The 13,662-nt window shown below is 39.3% G+C and overlaps 1 protein-coding gene across 5 annotated transcripts in view; it reads right to left on the reverse strand.

Moving 5' to 3' along the window:
- The window catches only part of tesk2 (testis associated actin remodelling kinase 2), a 32,991-nt gene extending 21,391 nt beyond the window's left edge, over nucleotides 1-11,600 (reverse strand). For 2 of the 5 annotated variants that reach the window (XM_035671326.1, XM_035671323.1), the window contains exons 1-3: nucleotides 11,187-11,600; nucleotides 6,742-7,187; nucleotides 5,941-6,060 (exon numbers count right to left, since the gene is read on the reverse strand). In XM_035671326.1, the coding sequence (XP_035527219.1) occupies nucleotides 5,941-6,060; nucleotides 6,742-6,864 (243 nt within the window). In that variant the 5' untranslated portion in view covers nucleotides 6,865-7,187; nucleotides 11,187-11,600. Of the gene's footprint in view, nucleotides 1-5,940; nucleotides 6,061-6,741; nucleotides 7,188-9,832; nucleotides 9,935-9,992; nucleotides 10,040-11,186 lie in introns of those variants that run through there. The other 3 variants (XM_035671324.1, XM_035671327.1, XM_035671325.1) reach the window with 3 other exon arrangements.
- Between the last annotated feature and the right edge of the window lie 2,062 nt (nucleotides 11,601-13,662).

Genomic DNA, 13,662 nt, shown 5'->3' on the forward strand with positions numbered 1-13,662 from the left:
CAAATACAGTCGAGTACAATTAAACATTGGCTGAACGTTTTTAATTAACATTAATTTTCAGCTTGGGTCATTACGAGTGGGACTTAAACAGCTTACAAACACTTCTCTTTTTATAATAAAACAACAACTAAAAAAAAAAATATCTGGCTTATGCAACAATAAAACAGAGGAAGCAGAAAGGGAAAGGCAGCACATAAAAGAGAACTGAAATGAGGTCAGTCACTGCTGACCAGCCATGAAAAAGTAGATGTGTCAATGCAGAGCTGAACAATCAATTTTGTATTATTGTGCATTGGGATTTTAGTTTCCATCTCACTGTTCGATAACAGTGGGCTCACTATCCATCTATTCATGGTTGGCTGGACTAGGCAGGCCAAGCAAACACTGTAGACAGGTCACGGCATGAAGACAACACTGAAGCGTGCTGAACATGTGGCTACAACAAGAGATGTACAATAGTTTTGTTTCTTAAATCTGAGAGACTATGTGACTAGGAGACTAATAATAATAAAATATAATTGGGATCACAGTGTATTACAAAGGAGCCCAGTTTTAGATTTTAAACACTGCCTGGTTATCATGGTTCCAGACTAACTTTTCCACTCGTAGCAAATGATTTATGATACGTTAACCACTGCGGTGGTCTATCAAAACATTAACATGAAAACCCAAATAAGCTGACACCTCATTAGGTATAACCAGCGCCATTGACAGAGAGTTACAACATCGTGTTAACCCCTCTTGCTGCAGGGACTGTGGTCGGGGAGCACAACAGAGAATCTGTTATACTCCAGGGCTGAAGTCGATGCTGACTTTGGGGCTAACCCCCTTTACTTTTACCCAGCAGCTGGGCAGCAAGGCACAGGGACTTCTTGGGTACTGAGGAGCTGCAGTGTTTGTTCATGTGCAAACGGTAACCTACACTGTATATTTACTGCTACTAGACAACTCACTCATTCAACCACACACTCACTACGCACTGCCCTATTCCTTAAAGGACTCTCGCACACGCGTACGTCTAACACTGTGGGTCTGGAGGTGGTGCATCTAGAACTGCGGGGCCTCTCTGGCTTTCCAGGTCGATGTTTTTCCCAGAATCCCAGTCCTCTGAACCGAAGTAGGTATGTTGGCAATGGGTTTCAAGATTTAGTCTGAAGGACAACACCGAAAGAACACTATGTTGTGTGTTCCTGAGGGAATTTTAAATTCAAAGATTTCGGAGTAATTACAAACACATTTGCTTCCCAAAAATAGCTGCAATCCATTTCATAGGATGAGACAGCCTCTGAAAGAGCACTAAACACATCTAATCTCTCTACTGAACCAAATACAAATGTTTGTTTTTTTAAATAAAGTACTAAAGACAGGCCTTTAATAGTAACCAACAATAATAACCATGCTGCATCTCTGCTGACTGTGGCTATCACTTCACAGCCTTTGAAGTCTTAAGGTAACCTGAGGTCTTCACACCACAGGTTTCAAAAATACCACAAGGCAGAACATTAATTACAGAGAATTTGAGTTCTGCCGAATATACTTATATGCATGCAAGTAGGAAACATCATGTTAACCACAGAAGGCAGCACATCAAATGACTGAGCTGCTGCAGACACATCTATCGACCTACACTCGCTAACTCATTTCCTGACAGCAGAAACATAATTAGACCATGATGCAGGTTTTAATTCTGTACTTTGAAAGGGCCAAATTGATAACCCGTGTGTGAATAGGTAGACAGCCAAGTGCCTTTTCAAACATTATCAAGAGCTCCAGACGAGGAATTAAGTACAGGAAATCATCTGGAAGCATCCATACATTGATGAAGACGAGGGCTGCATGCTGCCACATTATCATGAGAGCTATAATCACACATACGTCACTCCCCATCTGACATTATAAATCAGCACCTTGACTATTTTAAACCACACCAGACATTATACATAAAATGAGAGGTGTCAATGCTGCTAATGTGTACTTGTGATATGCTTAGTTATGGAAAAACAAAAAATGATAATATAGGAATAAATTAATTATGTAACACTTGGTGGAAACACAATGGTGGAACGTAATCTGCACAGCCTACATTTTTCTTCTATAAACATCTTTCTCAAACGAAAATACTAATACAAACATATAAAAATACAAACTTGTATGTTACCAAAGAGTCAGTAATATTCACAATAACACTGAGCAGCTTTATATCTTCTTCTAACAATGGCTCTTTTATTTTTGTCCATCATTGCAGCCGTGGTACACTGGGAAATTGACCGATGGGATAAAGTCAATATGGATTAATTATATGGGAGGCCTTAACTATGAAGGTCAGTAAACAAGTGTTACTATACTGCAATTTCGGTATTTGGAAACATCTCCATAAAGTGCAAACTATCAAAAATGATGTACTTGTAATAGAAACAGATTGTGGATTTTTATTCAGATTATGGGAGTTTTCTGTGGGGTAGACGCTTCTCTCTCTCTCTCTCGCTCTCTCATACATACAGACACAAAAATCGCTCTGTTCAAGTTCAAAGGAAAGGGCCTGGCTATAAGAGCCGACAGTCTTCACCGCAGGACAGCAGAAACAACAGATGGCCACTCCTCTGAAGGCCTCCTCCCCCACATCCGTCTATCCTCCTCCGACCCCCCATTCCTCACTCTTCTCACACATCCCCCCCATACGCATTTAGTCCTCATCCCCCTCTTTCTCCTCCTCGCTGTGGCCTCCAATAAACTGTCATGCCTAATCCTCATCTTCCCTAGTAGTCAACCCCAAGTTCTTCTTTTCCTCTTCTCGCTCCCCTCCTTTCTGCTCTTGCGCACTCACCTTTCTAGTGTCTCCTATTTTCACCACTGCTTATTTCTGGAAAACATATCCCCAGTGTCCTTGTCCCCCAAACCTTTTCTCCCCCGTTACTCCCTCCTCCTTCTAACCCAAGCTCTGGACCACCACTAAATCAGCTTCCTCTTCAAAACTCTTCTTCATCTCCTCTGCAGGCTCTCGTCTGCCCCCCCATCCCCTTGTACTCCATAAACTTCTGAAACTGCCTTTCAACCCCCATTTTTCATCCCCTTCAACAGTCTTGCCACCCCAGCTCTCCGCCATCAAAAGCTTTTTCCCCGCTGGTTCCTCCTCCTCTTAGCCTCAACCTCTATCACCATTAATTTTGCCGCCTTTTTGTTCCTTTTTCTATCCGTCATTCTCCTTGACTATAAGCTTTTCATCATTCTGCCTCATTTCCTTTTCTCTCTCTGTTTACCTATGCATTCCTCACCCTCACAGAAAGAACAGATGTTTACATTACTCAACGACAGGCTATGGGAAGCATGGTACGTAACAAAGTGTACCTTTTAATTTGAATCTTGCCTGAAAATTTATCATATTATTGTGTCTTAGGTGCTACAGGGTCAAAGCTGCTTCTATTACAGTTTTTCCCTTGTGTCTTACTTGAATCAATTAATACTGACTATCATGATCCAAATATTGGCTTAAATTCTCATAAATAATAGAGCTGCACAGTGAACACATACAGTAGCTTTAAGCAGACCAACATTGACTTAAAACTTATTTTAGACAAGAAATGCAACCGTTCTTTCCCAACAAGAAATGGTTTGATTCATTGTTTTGTAAAATCTAATAAGGTGTTTTGTATCATTTGTGTCCGACATTGTTATAAAGGCATAGAGAAGTAATTTATTGCGGGGCTGCAACTAATGATTGTTTTCATTATCAATTCATCTGTCGATTATTTTCTAGATTAATCGATCAATTGATAAAATGTCCGAAAATATTGAACAATGTCCATCCCAGTTTCTCAAAATCCAAGGTGAGGTTGTTAAACGTCTTGTTTTGTCAGTCCAAAACTCGAAAATATTCAGTTTAATATGATGTAAAACAGAGAAAAGCAAGAAATGTTTATCTTTTTGAAAGGCTAAAAACAGCATTCTCTGCCATATTTGCATAAAAAATTACTTTAACGATTCATATATTATCGAAAAAGTAGGTGATTTTTCTGTCGCTCGACTAATCGATTAATCAACTAATATTTTCAACTCTAGTTTACAGTCTTATATAATAACTATGGGGAAAGGAGAGTCAGAATGTAACTGGTGTGGCAGAAATTTGCATACAGTATTTAGACAGCTACTTTTCAACCCCACACCAACAAAATACTAAAGTTGAAATGCAGTTTTGAAATAGCAGCCCAATACCTAAATGACCACTGTTTAATCCAAAGCGGATTGAAACTGCTGGATGTTGTTTATTTGTGTCGGTCTGTAGTTCGGTCACTGGCAGCGCTGTGCGTCAAGAGTACGTTCTAGTATTTACACGGTTGTTTTTGACCCTTGGCATACCCAGAGCACAACTGATTACAATAAAGAAATTGTTTACTTGCTTAAAGGACCAGTGTGTAGGATTTAGTGGCATCTAGCGGTGAAATTGCAGACGGCAACCAACTGAATACCGAGTGCCCTCCCGGTGTGTGGGGAAAACTATGGCGGTCCCAGAACTCGCAAAAGGTCCTATTTACAGCCAGTGTTTGGTTTGTTCGCTCTAGGCTCGGTAGAAGAGGACCCGCTCCCTCTGTAGATAAAAAAATGCTGATTCTAAGGTAACAAACACACAATAATTCTTATTTTCAGATGATTATACACTATTGAAAACATACCTATGAATATTATATTCCTTGTCTTCCAATAGATCCTCCTAAATGTTAAATAGTAGACCTTTAATATGGCGGAATATGATGATATGATAAATTATATCAACAGTATCATCAATCAAGCCAACCTCTAGTTGTCTCCTGGAAACTGAACTTCAAACCAGTCCACCAATCCAATAGAGATCTACTGTTACACAGATGTGCAGTAGAGGTATGTTAAAACCATAATGAAACTTAGATATACACAGAGTGAAAAATGTAAATGTAAATTGGAAACTATAAAGCAACTTGATGCAACAAACTAACATGAAATGGAACTGAGTCTGGCTTAATGTCATTTAAACCTCTCTAGGCCATTACGTTAATTAATCTGATTATTTCCCTTCACATATAAGAGAACACAACCCTTCCCCCATACTTTATTCTCCGTGTTAACCCTTTACATAACAAGAGATCAGTTCACAGTCATGTTCACACATTTATGCACAAACATACAAAAGTTTATAGTTACCCAGATACCCCAAAAAACATGTGTCTTCCAATCAGGAACTCACAAAAAACAACTATCAGTCTATCCAGGCAGTGCAGCTCTTTACCCAGATGAGTAGTCCTTTCACACTGCTTATCAAAACCAATCTGAGCCATGTGAAAATTTCACACAGTCATGGTGGTCTTGCTAATATAATCAACAAGTAATAAATTAAATTAAATTTATCTGCTGGCGTTTGTTTAAAGAGAGGCTTCACACGCCAAATGTGCTTGTGTGACTCCCATTGACATGCCTGGAGGGGAAAGGAACGACGTAACAGGGTTAACAACCCCGTGTTTAAATGATGTCTTTGAAGTGATGGCAGTCTAACTTGACCTAAAAATGTCTGGAAAAGACTTATGAGTGAAGATAGATCACTCTTTGACACACTGAGTATATCAACTGGATAATATTAAATGGAAAATTACTTTGGATTTTACAGTTTAATAACATATAAAAGCCATTTACTTGTGAGGGCCATGCACATCAGGTTCCCTTTTATTTCTATGATATTATAATCTTGAACATTGTACAAAGGCACTAGCAGGATTGTTGTCTAATACCAGGGAAGAATAAATCAATCATAAGGTCAAAAGAGTATTTGTGATCTGAGAGACTGTGTGACCTATTATCAAACCGCCAACCATGAACAGAAAATGAGATCTGTGACCAAAACAAAACAGATGGAAAGAGGCAGAAGATAAAGTCAAGCGGGGAAGTAGAAAATCAAGGACGCTCATCTCCACCCACCTTGAAGACGTCAGAGAAGAATCCAGAGCCAATCCACTCACAGGTGAAGTCATCAAGGCGTGTAAGACAGGAGAAGGCACTGATGAGGGCTCTGTAGGATGATGGCCACACCCTGCCCACCTGGAGAAGACAGGAACAGACTGGTATCAACAGGTTTAGATGAAGTCTTCACGTGATATGCATACTGTAGGACCGCTGCCGCAACTTGGAACTTACAAGAGGTCGATAGATCAAATAGAGCACTAATTGATTAGATATGAAGATTGCACCAACATACACAGAAAGAAGCTCACAGACCTCGAACCCAATCAATTAACAGTATTGGTGATGCTCGTTTATACTTTAATTTGCAGAAAATAGCCAAAGACAGACGGAGACAGACATGGGTAACATTCTATCAACCATTAATTAATCCCAACTATCATTAGTCTGAACTTAAACATAAACATTAATTAGAATTAAACAGACCAAAAATGAATCTTTATCAGATCAATCCCTGCACATGACTGATTTTATCTCCTGACTGTGGACAACAACCGGCCCACCCTCGAACCGACACAGAGCAACTTGGTTTGATCAGTCCAAATCGTAATTATAATAGGTCTAATGATTATTTTGTGTTTATCAGAACTCATCGACTACATTGTTTTTTTCCATATTTTTCTCTTTTCGAAGAAGAAAATGGAAACAATATATTATCAATACTTTATTTGAACTCTTAATATCTGCACAGGAACCCTACACAGCGCTCTGCACGTGTGAAATTCATCTGACTTGTTAAAATTAAGAATGACGACTGACCTGTGAAGGCGGGCCCATGCCCATCTCGCCGACCCCTACCCCTCCAATACCGTCTCTGTCCTCGTTGCTACGCTCTGGTCGTGTAGGTAACCCAGCAATGGAGTTGCGTTTATTCCGGTCCATGGTGATGTGAAATATCGTGATACCAGTGAGGGTAATATGGGACTTATTCTGCAATGTACCCACATGACAAGAGGACTAGATTGTTTTAATAGGTTCACAGCGACGCGGAATTTACTCAGTTTGTGTCCTGGGAGAAAACACGTCACACACATAGACTTCGGTTTTAAAAATTTGTGTTTCGGGCGCCCCTGATGACACACCCTGGCTAGATCCAAGATGTTTCCTACTAATCCAGTTCTTCACGGCTTACAGCTGGAGAATCCACCAGGAGGAGACGGTTTTCACATGTTGGACAGATGTACAGTCACCGAGCTCTTGGAGACCTAGAGAAAGCAAAGAGATTTCTTTAGGGGTTTTTTTCTGTGGTTACATATGAAGACAAGTATAATGGCAGTGGGGTTTATTGTTCAATGATTCATAGTTATGCCTCAAAGGGTGCATGCATATTGTTGGGAATCCTATTGTCACAGAACGGAGTTGACGTAGTTAACACATTATCATCACATTCATCTTCATTCTTATAAAAAAGGAGAGAAATAAAAGTTTCAATGCTATTTTTTCTTGAAAGGTTTGCTGTAGCTGTAGACTGGACCTCGCCTTACGATGGATGAGACAAGCCACTTTTTGCTCAACAGGCCCAAATGTAATGGCTGTAATAGGGGCCGATTGTCTAATTATGGGAGATTAGCCAAGGAATAGCTCAGGTCCTGGACCTTTCTGCCATCCAAAACAAAATCAGCAGGGTACAAAGGGTAACAGGAAAGGAAGTCTGTGACTGAAAGCTCTTACGCTCGTAAACAATGCAGCTTTCATATCTAACTTTTTAAGAATTCTTTATTCCAGAGAAAGATCTCTTTGGTTGATAAGACAAGTTGAGTCTGGTTATGAATATTTTACTATATTTACTTGGAAAAGTGCAGGAAGATCACATTGAAAAACACATTCCCCTTTCACCGAGACAGGAGAGAAAGAGATCCCTTCAGCTACAGCTGACCAACAGGTAGCACAGACAACCACATCAAAGCTGTATTGTTCCTGAAATGAATCCCAACTGTGTCGTGATGCAATACATTATCTGTGGGATCAATGTAATGAATAGCATTTTGCTTTGTTACGCTGCTTTATGACGATCGCTGCTCACTCCTCCGCTGAACAATGCAACATCTGCAGTCTCTTTCTTGTGGACAGGAGACTGAATGATTTAAAGTGGTCCAGTTTGGTTGTTGGGACCAACTGGGCCAACCATTAAAGTTGATCCGTGCCTGCGGGTTATTCTGTGATGTTGACAGTTGATCATTTTTAGCCCACAATCAGTTTTTTACATTTTCCAAACAGACTCTGCACTCGAGGTGAACTTCTAGGGGCAACTGTGACCTGACTGTGTTGAACAAGTTGTAATTTAATGGCTTTTCTACTCTCGAATCAATTGTTTTTTTAGCTCTAGTAGCGTTATAGATCTGCTTTCTATGCGCGGTGCCCATTTTGTTTATCTCACACGCAGAGATTCACACACCTGCAGGTGAACGCACCATGCCGAGATATGCAGCATTACACCAACAACGACAGGGAAGGAGAAGACCGCAAGCTCGCAATTCAATAGAGGATATTTCTGTACTAAAATAAATCTTTTTTATGAGGAATGAAATGCATTTAACACATTTGTTAGAGCTCCAGGAGACACACAATGCATTTTGGTGAGTAACACCGAATCTAAACGCAACTGTTTCTTGACAAAAAAACAATTAATACCCTTAATTGTGAGGTTTTCTCCTTTTTTCTAATATACATTACTGCAAATTGAACACGTGTGGAGTTTGAACAGCTGGTTGAAACAAGACTTCTGAAGATGCTTTGGGAAAGGAGGCTGTAGGAAACTGTGATTCATGCTGCGTTACAGCCGTTATTCTCATCCATCCACTTCAGTTGTGTGAAAGAAGGCTGACACAGAGATGTCGTAATGTGAAACTTAAACTGCTTTTAAACTTAAAGACAGAAAGTAAACAACGACTAACTTTTCCTTTATGGTTGAACTATTCATTTAAGTACTTGTGTCCAATGCACATCATGAATAATATATGAGTTCACTCTATCTTTACGCCTGACATTTATGTAGTCTGAAGTTTCTGTTCCCATATATTCTGTCAGCGGTTCCCACATGCAGCTTACACACCGCAGTCTGTTAGATAAAATCATAAAACTGACCGTTTATGTACACAAGACATTACTGGAATAGTTCAGTGAAAGATATTCCAGTAATGGGGCAGCAAAAAGTAATGATAATAACAATACATTTTATTTAAAAAGAAGCGCCTGTTTGGTGAATACCAGAACACTCTACAATTGAGAGGGTGATGTGTGAACGAGAAGAATACCAAGCACGATGCAATCAGTAGACTACCTGTATGAAAACGCGAGTACAATGTGGACATATTTAAAAACACATTAGACTGAGCTGGGTTTTAAAAACCATTTTAAAAAAGGTGTGTTTTTGTTTAAAAAGGTGTGTTTTTGTTTAAAAAGGTGTGTTTTTGTGAACGATATTCCAGTAAAGGGGCAGCAAAAAGTAAAGAGGGATGCAGATTTGAAAAAGGAATACGTTTAACTGACCTACATTTAACCAAAGCAGAAACACAAAAGTAAATCTGGGGCCAAGAGCTCTCATAAGATCAGATCCTAAAAACAGCATCGAGATGACACAGACAGATTCTGCCGTGGTCAGTAAGCATTACATCACAGACACTAGACTCCCGGAGAGATACTGTAGACCTACTGGACAACTTCTGACATCATTCTCTGCCCCAGCCACATCCTTAAAAGGCTTTTCATCCTCCACTTTCCTTTTTTTTTTCCTCTCTCCAATGACACCTCGTTTTCTGCCTTGCTGAAATCGGTACGGCAGAAATAAAAGCGCCTGTGCCAAGAAAAACGCAAGCAAGCGAGTGCCGGGGGCCTGAGCTTTTCCTTTCACCTTTCAGCAGCTTTGAACAGAGACGCACGTTTCGTCTGCGTCGTCGTATCCGAGCGGACGAGGACAGGGTCAACAGCTAGCAGAGAGGAGCTCCACAAACGTCCTACACTCACTAGAATGACAGTCGTGCAAATGAAGCAAAAGAACAAACACACCAAACCTGTTTTATTCTGAAGAAAATCTTCATTCAGGGCGATCTTCCCAGCCCTAAAGCAGCACAAAAACCACCAAAAAAAGGGAATTTACACCCACTTCTCCTGTAAACATCACAGACACACATCATCTAACTCAATCCGCATACTATAAAACATCTTCATCCCATTAAAATACACAGTACATTACACCACGATAACCCTCAATGAACTGTGCTACTGGAAATCTCCCTGATGCATGTGATTAGACCAAGAAAGAGGCAAGGCACCATCGTCCATTACTATATTTGTTTCTGAAACTACTCCCTACATATCCAAAGGGCGTGCGTTTAAAAAACAACCACAGCAAAGGGACTACGCATGGAAAAGGGTGGAATTTTTTCAAAGCCTGACTCTTTTTTTTTTTTCGGGGTCTGTAAAATGTGGCCTGTTGCTCCAAAACAGATGGGACAGCCTCGGGCCACATGTTTCTAACAGTAGTTTTTTGGGGGCCTGAACGCTCTCCAGCTGTGTCCCGGTGGATTACGCACTGATAGAAAATGTCAGCAATAAATCAAAACCTAAGTGATGTTATAATGATGGGTTGAGAGAGAGAGAGAGAGAGAGAGTGTCTGTGAAGGACAAGAGGTATTAAATGGGCGTGTGGGACAATTATTTGTTCACAAATGTGTTTTTTGTGTCTGCATCACACAAAAAAACACAAGATCTAATCATATTAAGAGCAGGAACTTTCCCTTTTCTGTAAATTATTAATGAAATAACTGTATTTCTGTAAGACAGTTGAGAGTTCACTAAAAGAGCAATCTTTGTCGGGTATTTGAACAAGGTCACGTTCATCAAAAGTGAACAGAAACCTCTTATCTGGCCACAAGCTGTTGTGGTAAACTGTAATGATATGTGAGCCGCTGCATACCTGTGATCCTTCAAGGGTTTAAAAGTAATGAACAAGTCCATGGGGCAGGCAGGGAGAAAACCTGCCCCTTATCTGGGTATCAAAGACAGCTAATGAGCCAATACTGCAGACAGAGCTCCATGCAACCAGTCATACTAAAAGCAGAGGTGGCTGGGTTGAATTAACAGCGGGATTAACGTGTTTAATTTATTGGTAAAGTGTCCCTAAACGCCACACGGAGAATGTAAACAAACCAACGCAGCCACAGTCAGCGTTTTGACTCCTTGTTAAAAGTTATAACCTGACTTACCCAGTTTGTGTATTTTCACAGAGATGTCTGCAGGCACAGTTCGAGCCGGGGTCTCATGTCTTTTCCCGGGTAGCACTGATCCCCCAAAACGACAGCAGCGAGGTCGGTAACGCAGCTAGCTCAGTGACTAGCGGAGTGTGCTAGTTTGTCAACAAAACTCGAGCCAAGCAAAAGAGCTAAGATCCACCAAACAGATGGAGGGGGGGGTTGTTTTTGGTCGCTGCGACGGTTTAAAAGTCAAAAAGGATGAATTTGAAGTGGACTCGGAGTCTGTTTCAGTCGCTCTGGTTTCCACAAGCGAGCAAAGTACGATGTTTTCGTGCCGCCTGCGGTAATATTTCAGACGATTGTTGGTGTTTGACAGCTCCGTCGTTTCCTCGCTGCGCTCACCCGAGTGACTGGCCCCGCCCACATTTGATTGGCAGGAGAAATGAGCCAATCAACAGCTGGCTGCGACATTACAAAATAAAATACACTTCTAAATACAAAATGCAGAATACAAAATAAAATACACTTCTAAATTTACAAAATAAAAATAAATACAATTCTAAATTACAAATGAAGAATTACCAAATAAAATACACTTCTAAATACAAAAATTACAAAATAAAATACACTTCTAAAGTCATTTAAAATGCTATATTTATAAATTAAAATGTATGGGGAGGAAACCGCGCTTTATTCAGTTCGACACTCTTTTTTATTATCTTTTTTTTTAAATTAAAACTATAGCAGCCTGTACTATATAAAAAAATTATATTTATATTATATTGTCATTTCTTTTAGTCTTTTTTTGATTTATTCCTCTTTCTCTTATATACCTCTTTTGTTTCCTCTTGTGTTTCGTGTTTGTACATGTTCTCAGTTTTTATACATGTAGCCTAAACTATCTTTATTATGAGAAATACAGAGAAAAAAATGAAACATGAAATTAAAAAACAATAGTTAATTTATGTTCAAATGGAAGGTGTTGGAGTTTACTCTTAAAGTAAATACAATCAATGAGTGTTAAATCATTAACTTTGTTTGTAAAGGAGTTTTCACGTCATTCATGTTTATTTGTATAACACTTCTCATGCAAAAGCAGTTAAAAGTGATTTACAGGGTGAAAAATTAGGCATACGTTACAATAATGATAAGATTGACAAACTAAATGATAAGATCAACTACCAAATGTCATATTTTAAACATTTAATCACTTGAGCATTGCTAAATTCAACAATCACGTCTTGGGGAAAAACCTTTTGTGCAGAGTAGTCTCTTTTGGTTAACAAATGCAACCTCAGCCACCACTGTTTTTGTTGGTTTCCATCTTTATTGTGTCTTACCAAAGCTCTTTGATGTGCAACAAATTGGAAAACTTGAAGGCATAGTCTTTTATTACCTATTTTTATTTTTTTTAGTGGGAAGACAACTTTAACAGATGGACACTGGTTGAAAGGGCTGGCACTTCTTTAGAAGACTAAAATAAAATCACAAATTTGGGGGATTTTTTGGCCAATAAAGAAGTTATTGCCATGTGATTTATTTAATTCATTCATGTGTATAAATTTAAAATGCATTTCATATGTTTGTACTCAAAATCAGGTACACAATTAGAATAGAAACCTTACCATGACAAACTACAGCACTGTATGCAATCAAACAAGTGTAATCTTAATAAAAATATACAATTAATGGTCTAATCTGACAAGGGCAGGTGCTTTGACCTCCGTTTTTATGCTCTTGTGAAAATAGAGCACCACCTAGTGGACCAAATTAAGCAGCACATCCCCATTTAAAAACACAGCAAGATACCACAACCCACCCACAGGTGTTCTTAGTTGTGTCATGCATTTGGTGCAGTTTGGTGCAAGTTTTGAGATAAACTTTGTGGGAAAAAGTGTTCTCTGTGTGAACAGATGTTCCTATTGACGCACTGATAGATAAACCACCTCCGCCTCTCCTTCTGTGTGTCCTGTCAGAGTAATAGGACCAGACTATTCAGCCTCACATGACAAATACCAACAAAACTGGGTGAGGTCAAGTCACATTTCTTTCCATCTGTTCTATTTCTTCCATTGTATGAAGGCCCATTCTCAAAAACAAACTCCACCAAAGCAAATGTTCGTATGAATGAGATAATTATCATAATTATGAAAGAGTAAGTCACACTTATTAGATCACAGAAGTTATATTTGGATGGACTTTCTTTGTTGTGGCCTGTTGGTTTGACGGTGAGAGCTTTCACTGTGTATTGGTAATAGGATCTAATAATATATATTGGCAAAGCTGGATCACCAACAGGAAACAAACATGCAACTATGAATGTACAGTCATAGTTTCACATTTACTCAAGCACTGTACTTCATTCAGTACAAATCTGTGGCACTTTACTTGAGTATCTCTGCATGCTTCTTTCTACTTAAACTCCACTACAATTATTTGACAGCTTTAAATCAAGATTTTTGCATTAAAAATTGTATATTTTATTAGA

The sequence above is a fragment of the Morone saxatilis genome, unplaced genomic scaffold (genome assembly GCF_004916995.1).
Source record: "Morone saxatilis isolate NCDOM2014 unplaced genomic scaffold, NCSU_SB_2.0 Contig23, whole genome shotgun sequence".
Classification (NCBI taxonomy): domain Eukaryota; kingdom Metazoa; phylum Chordata; class Actinopteri; family Moronidae; genus Morone; species Morone saxatilis.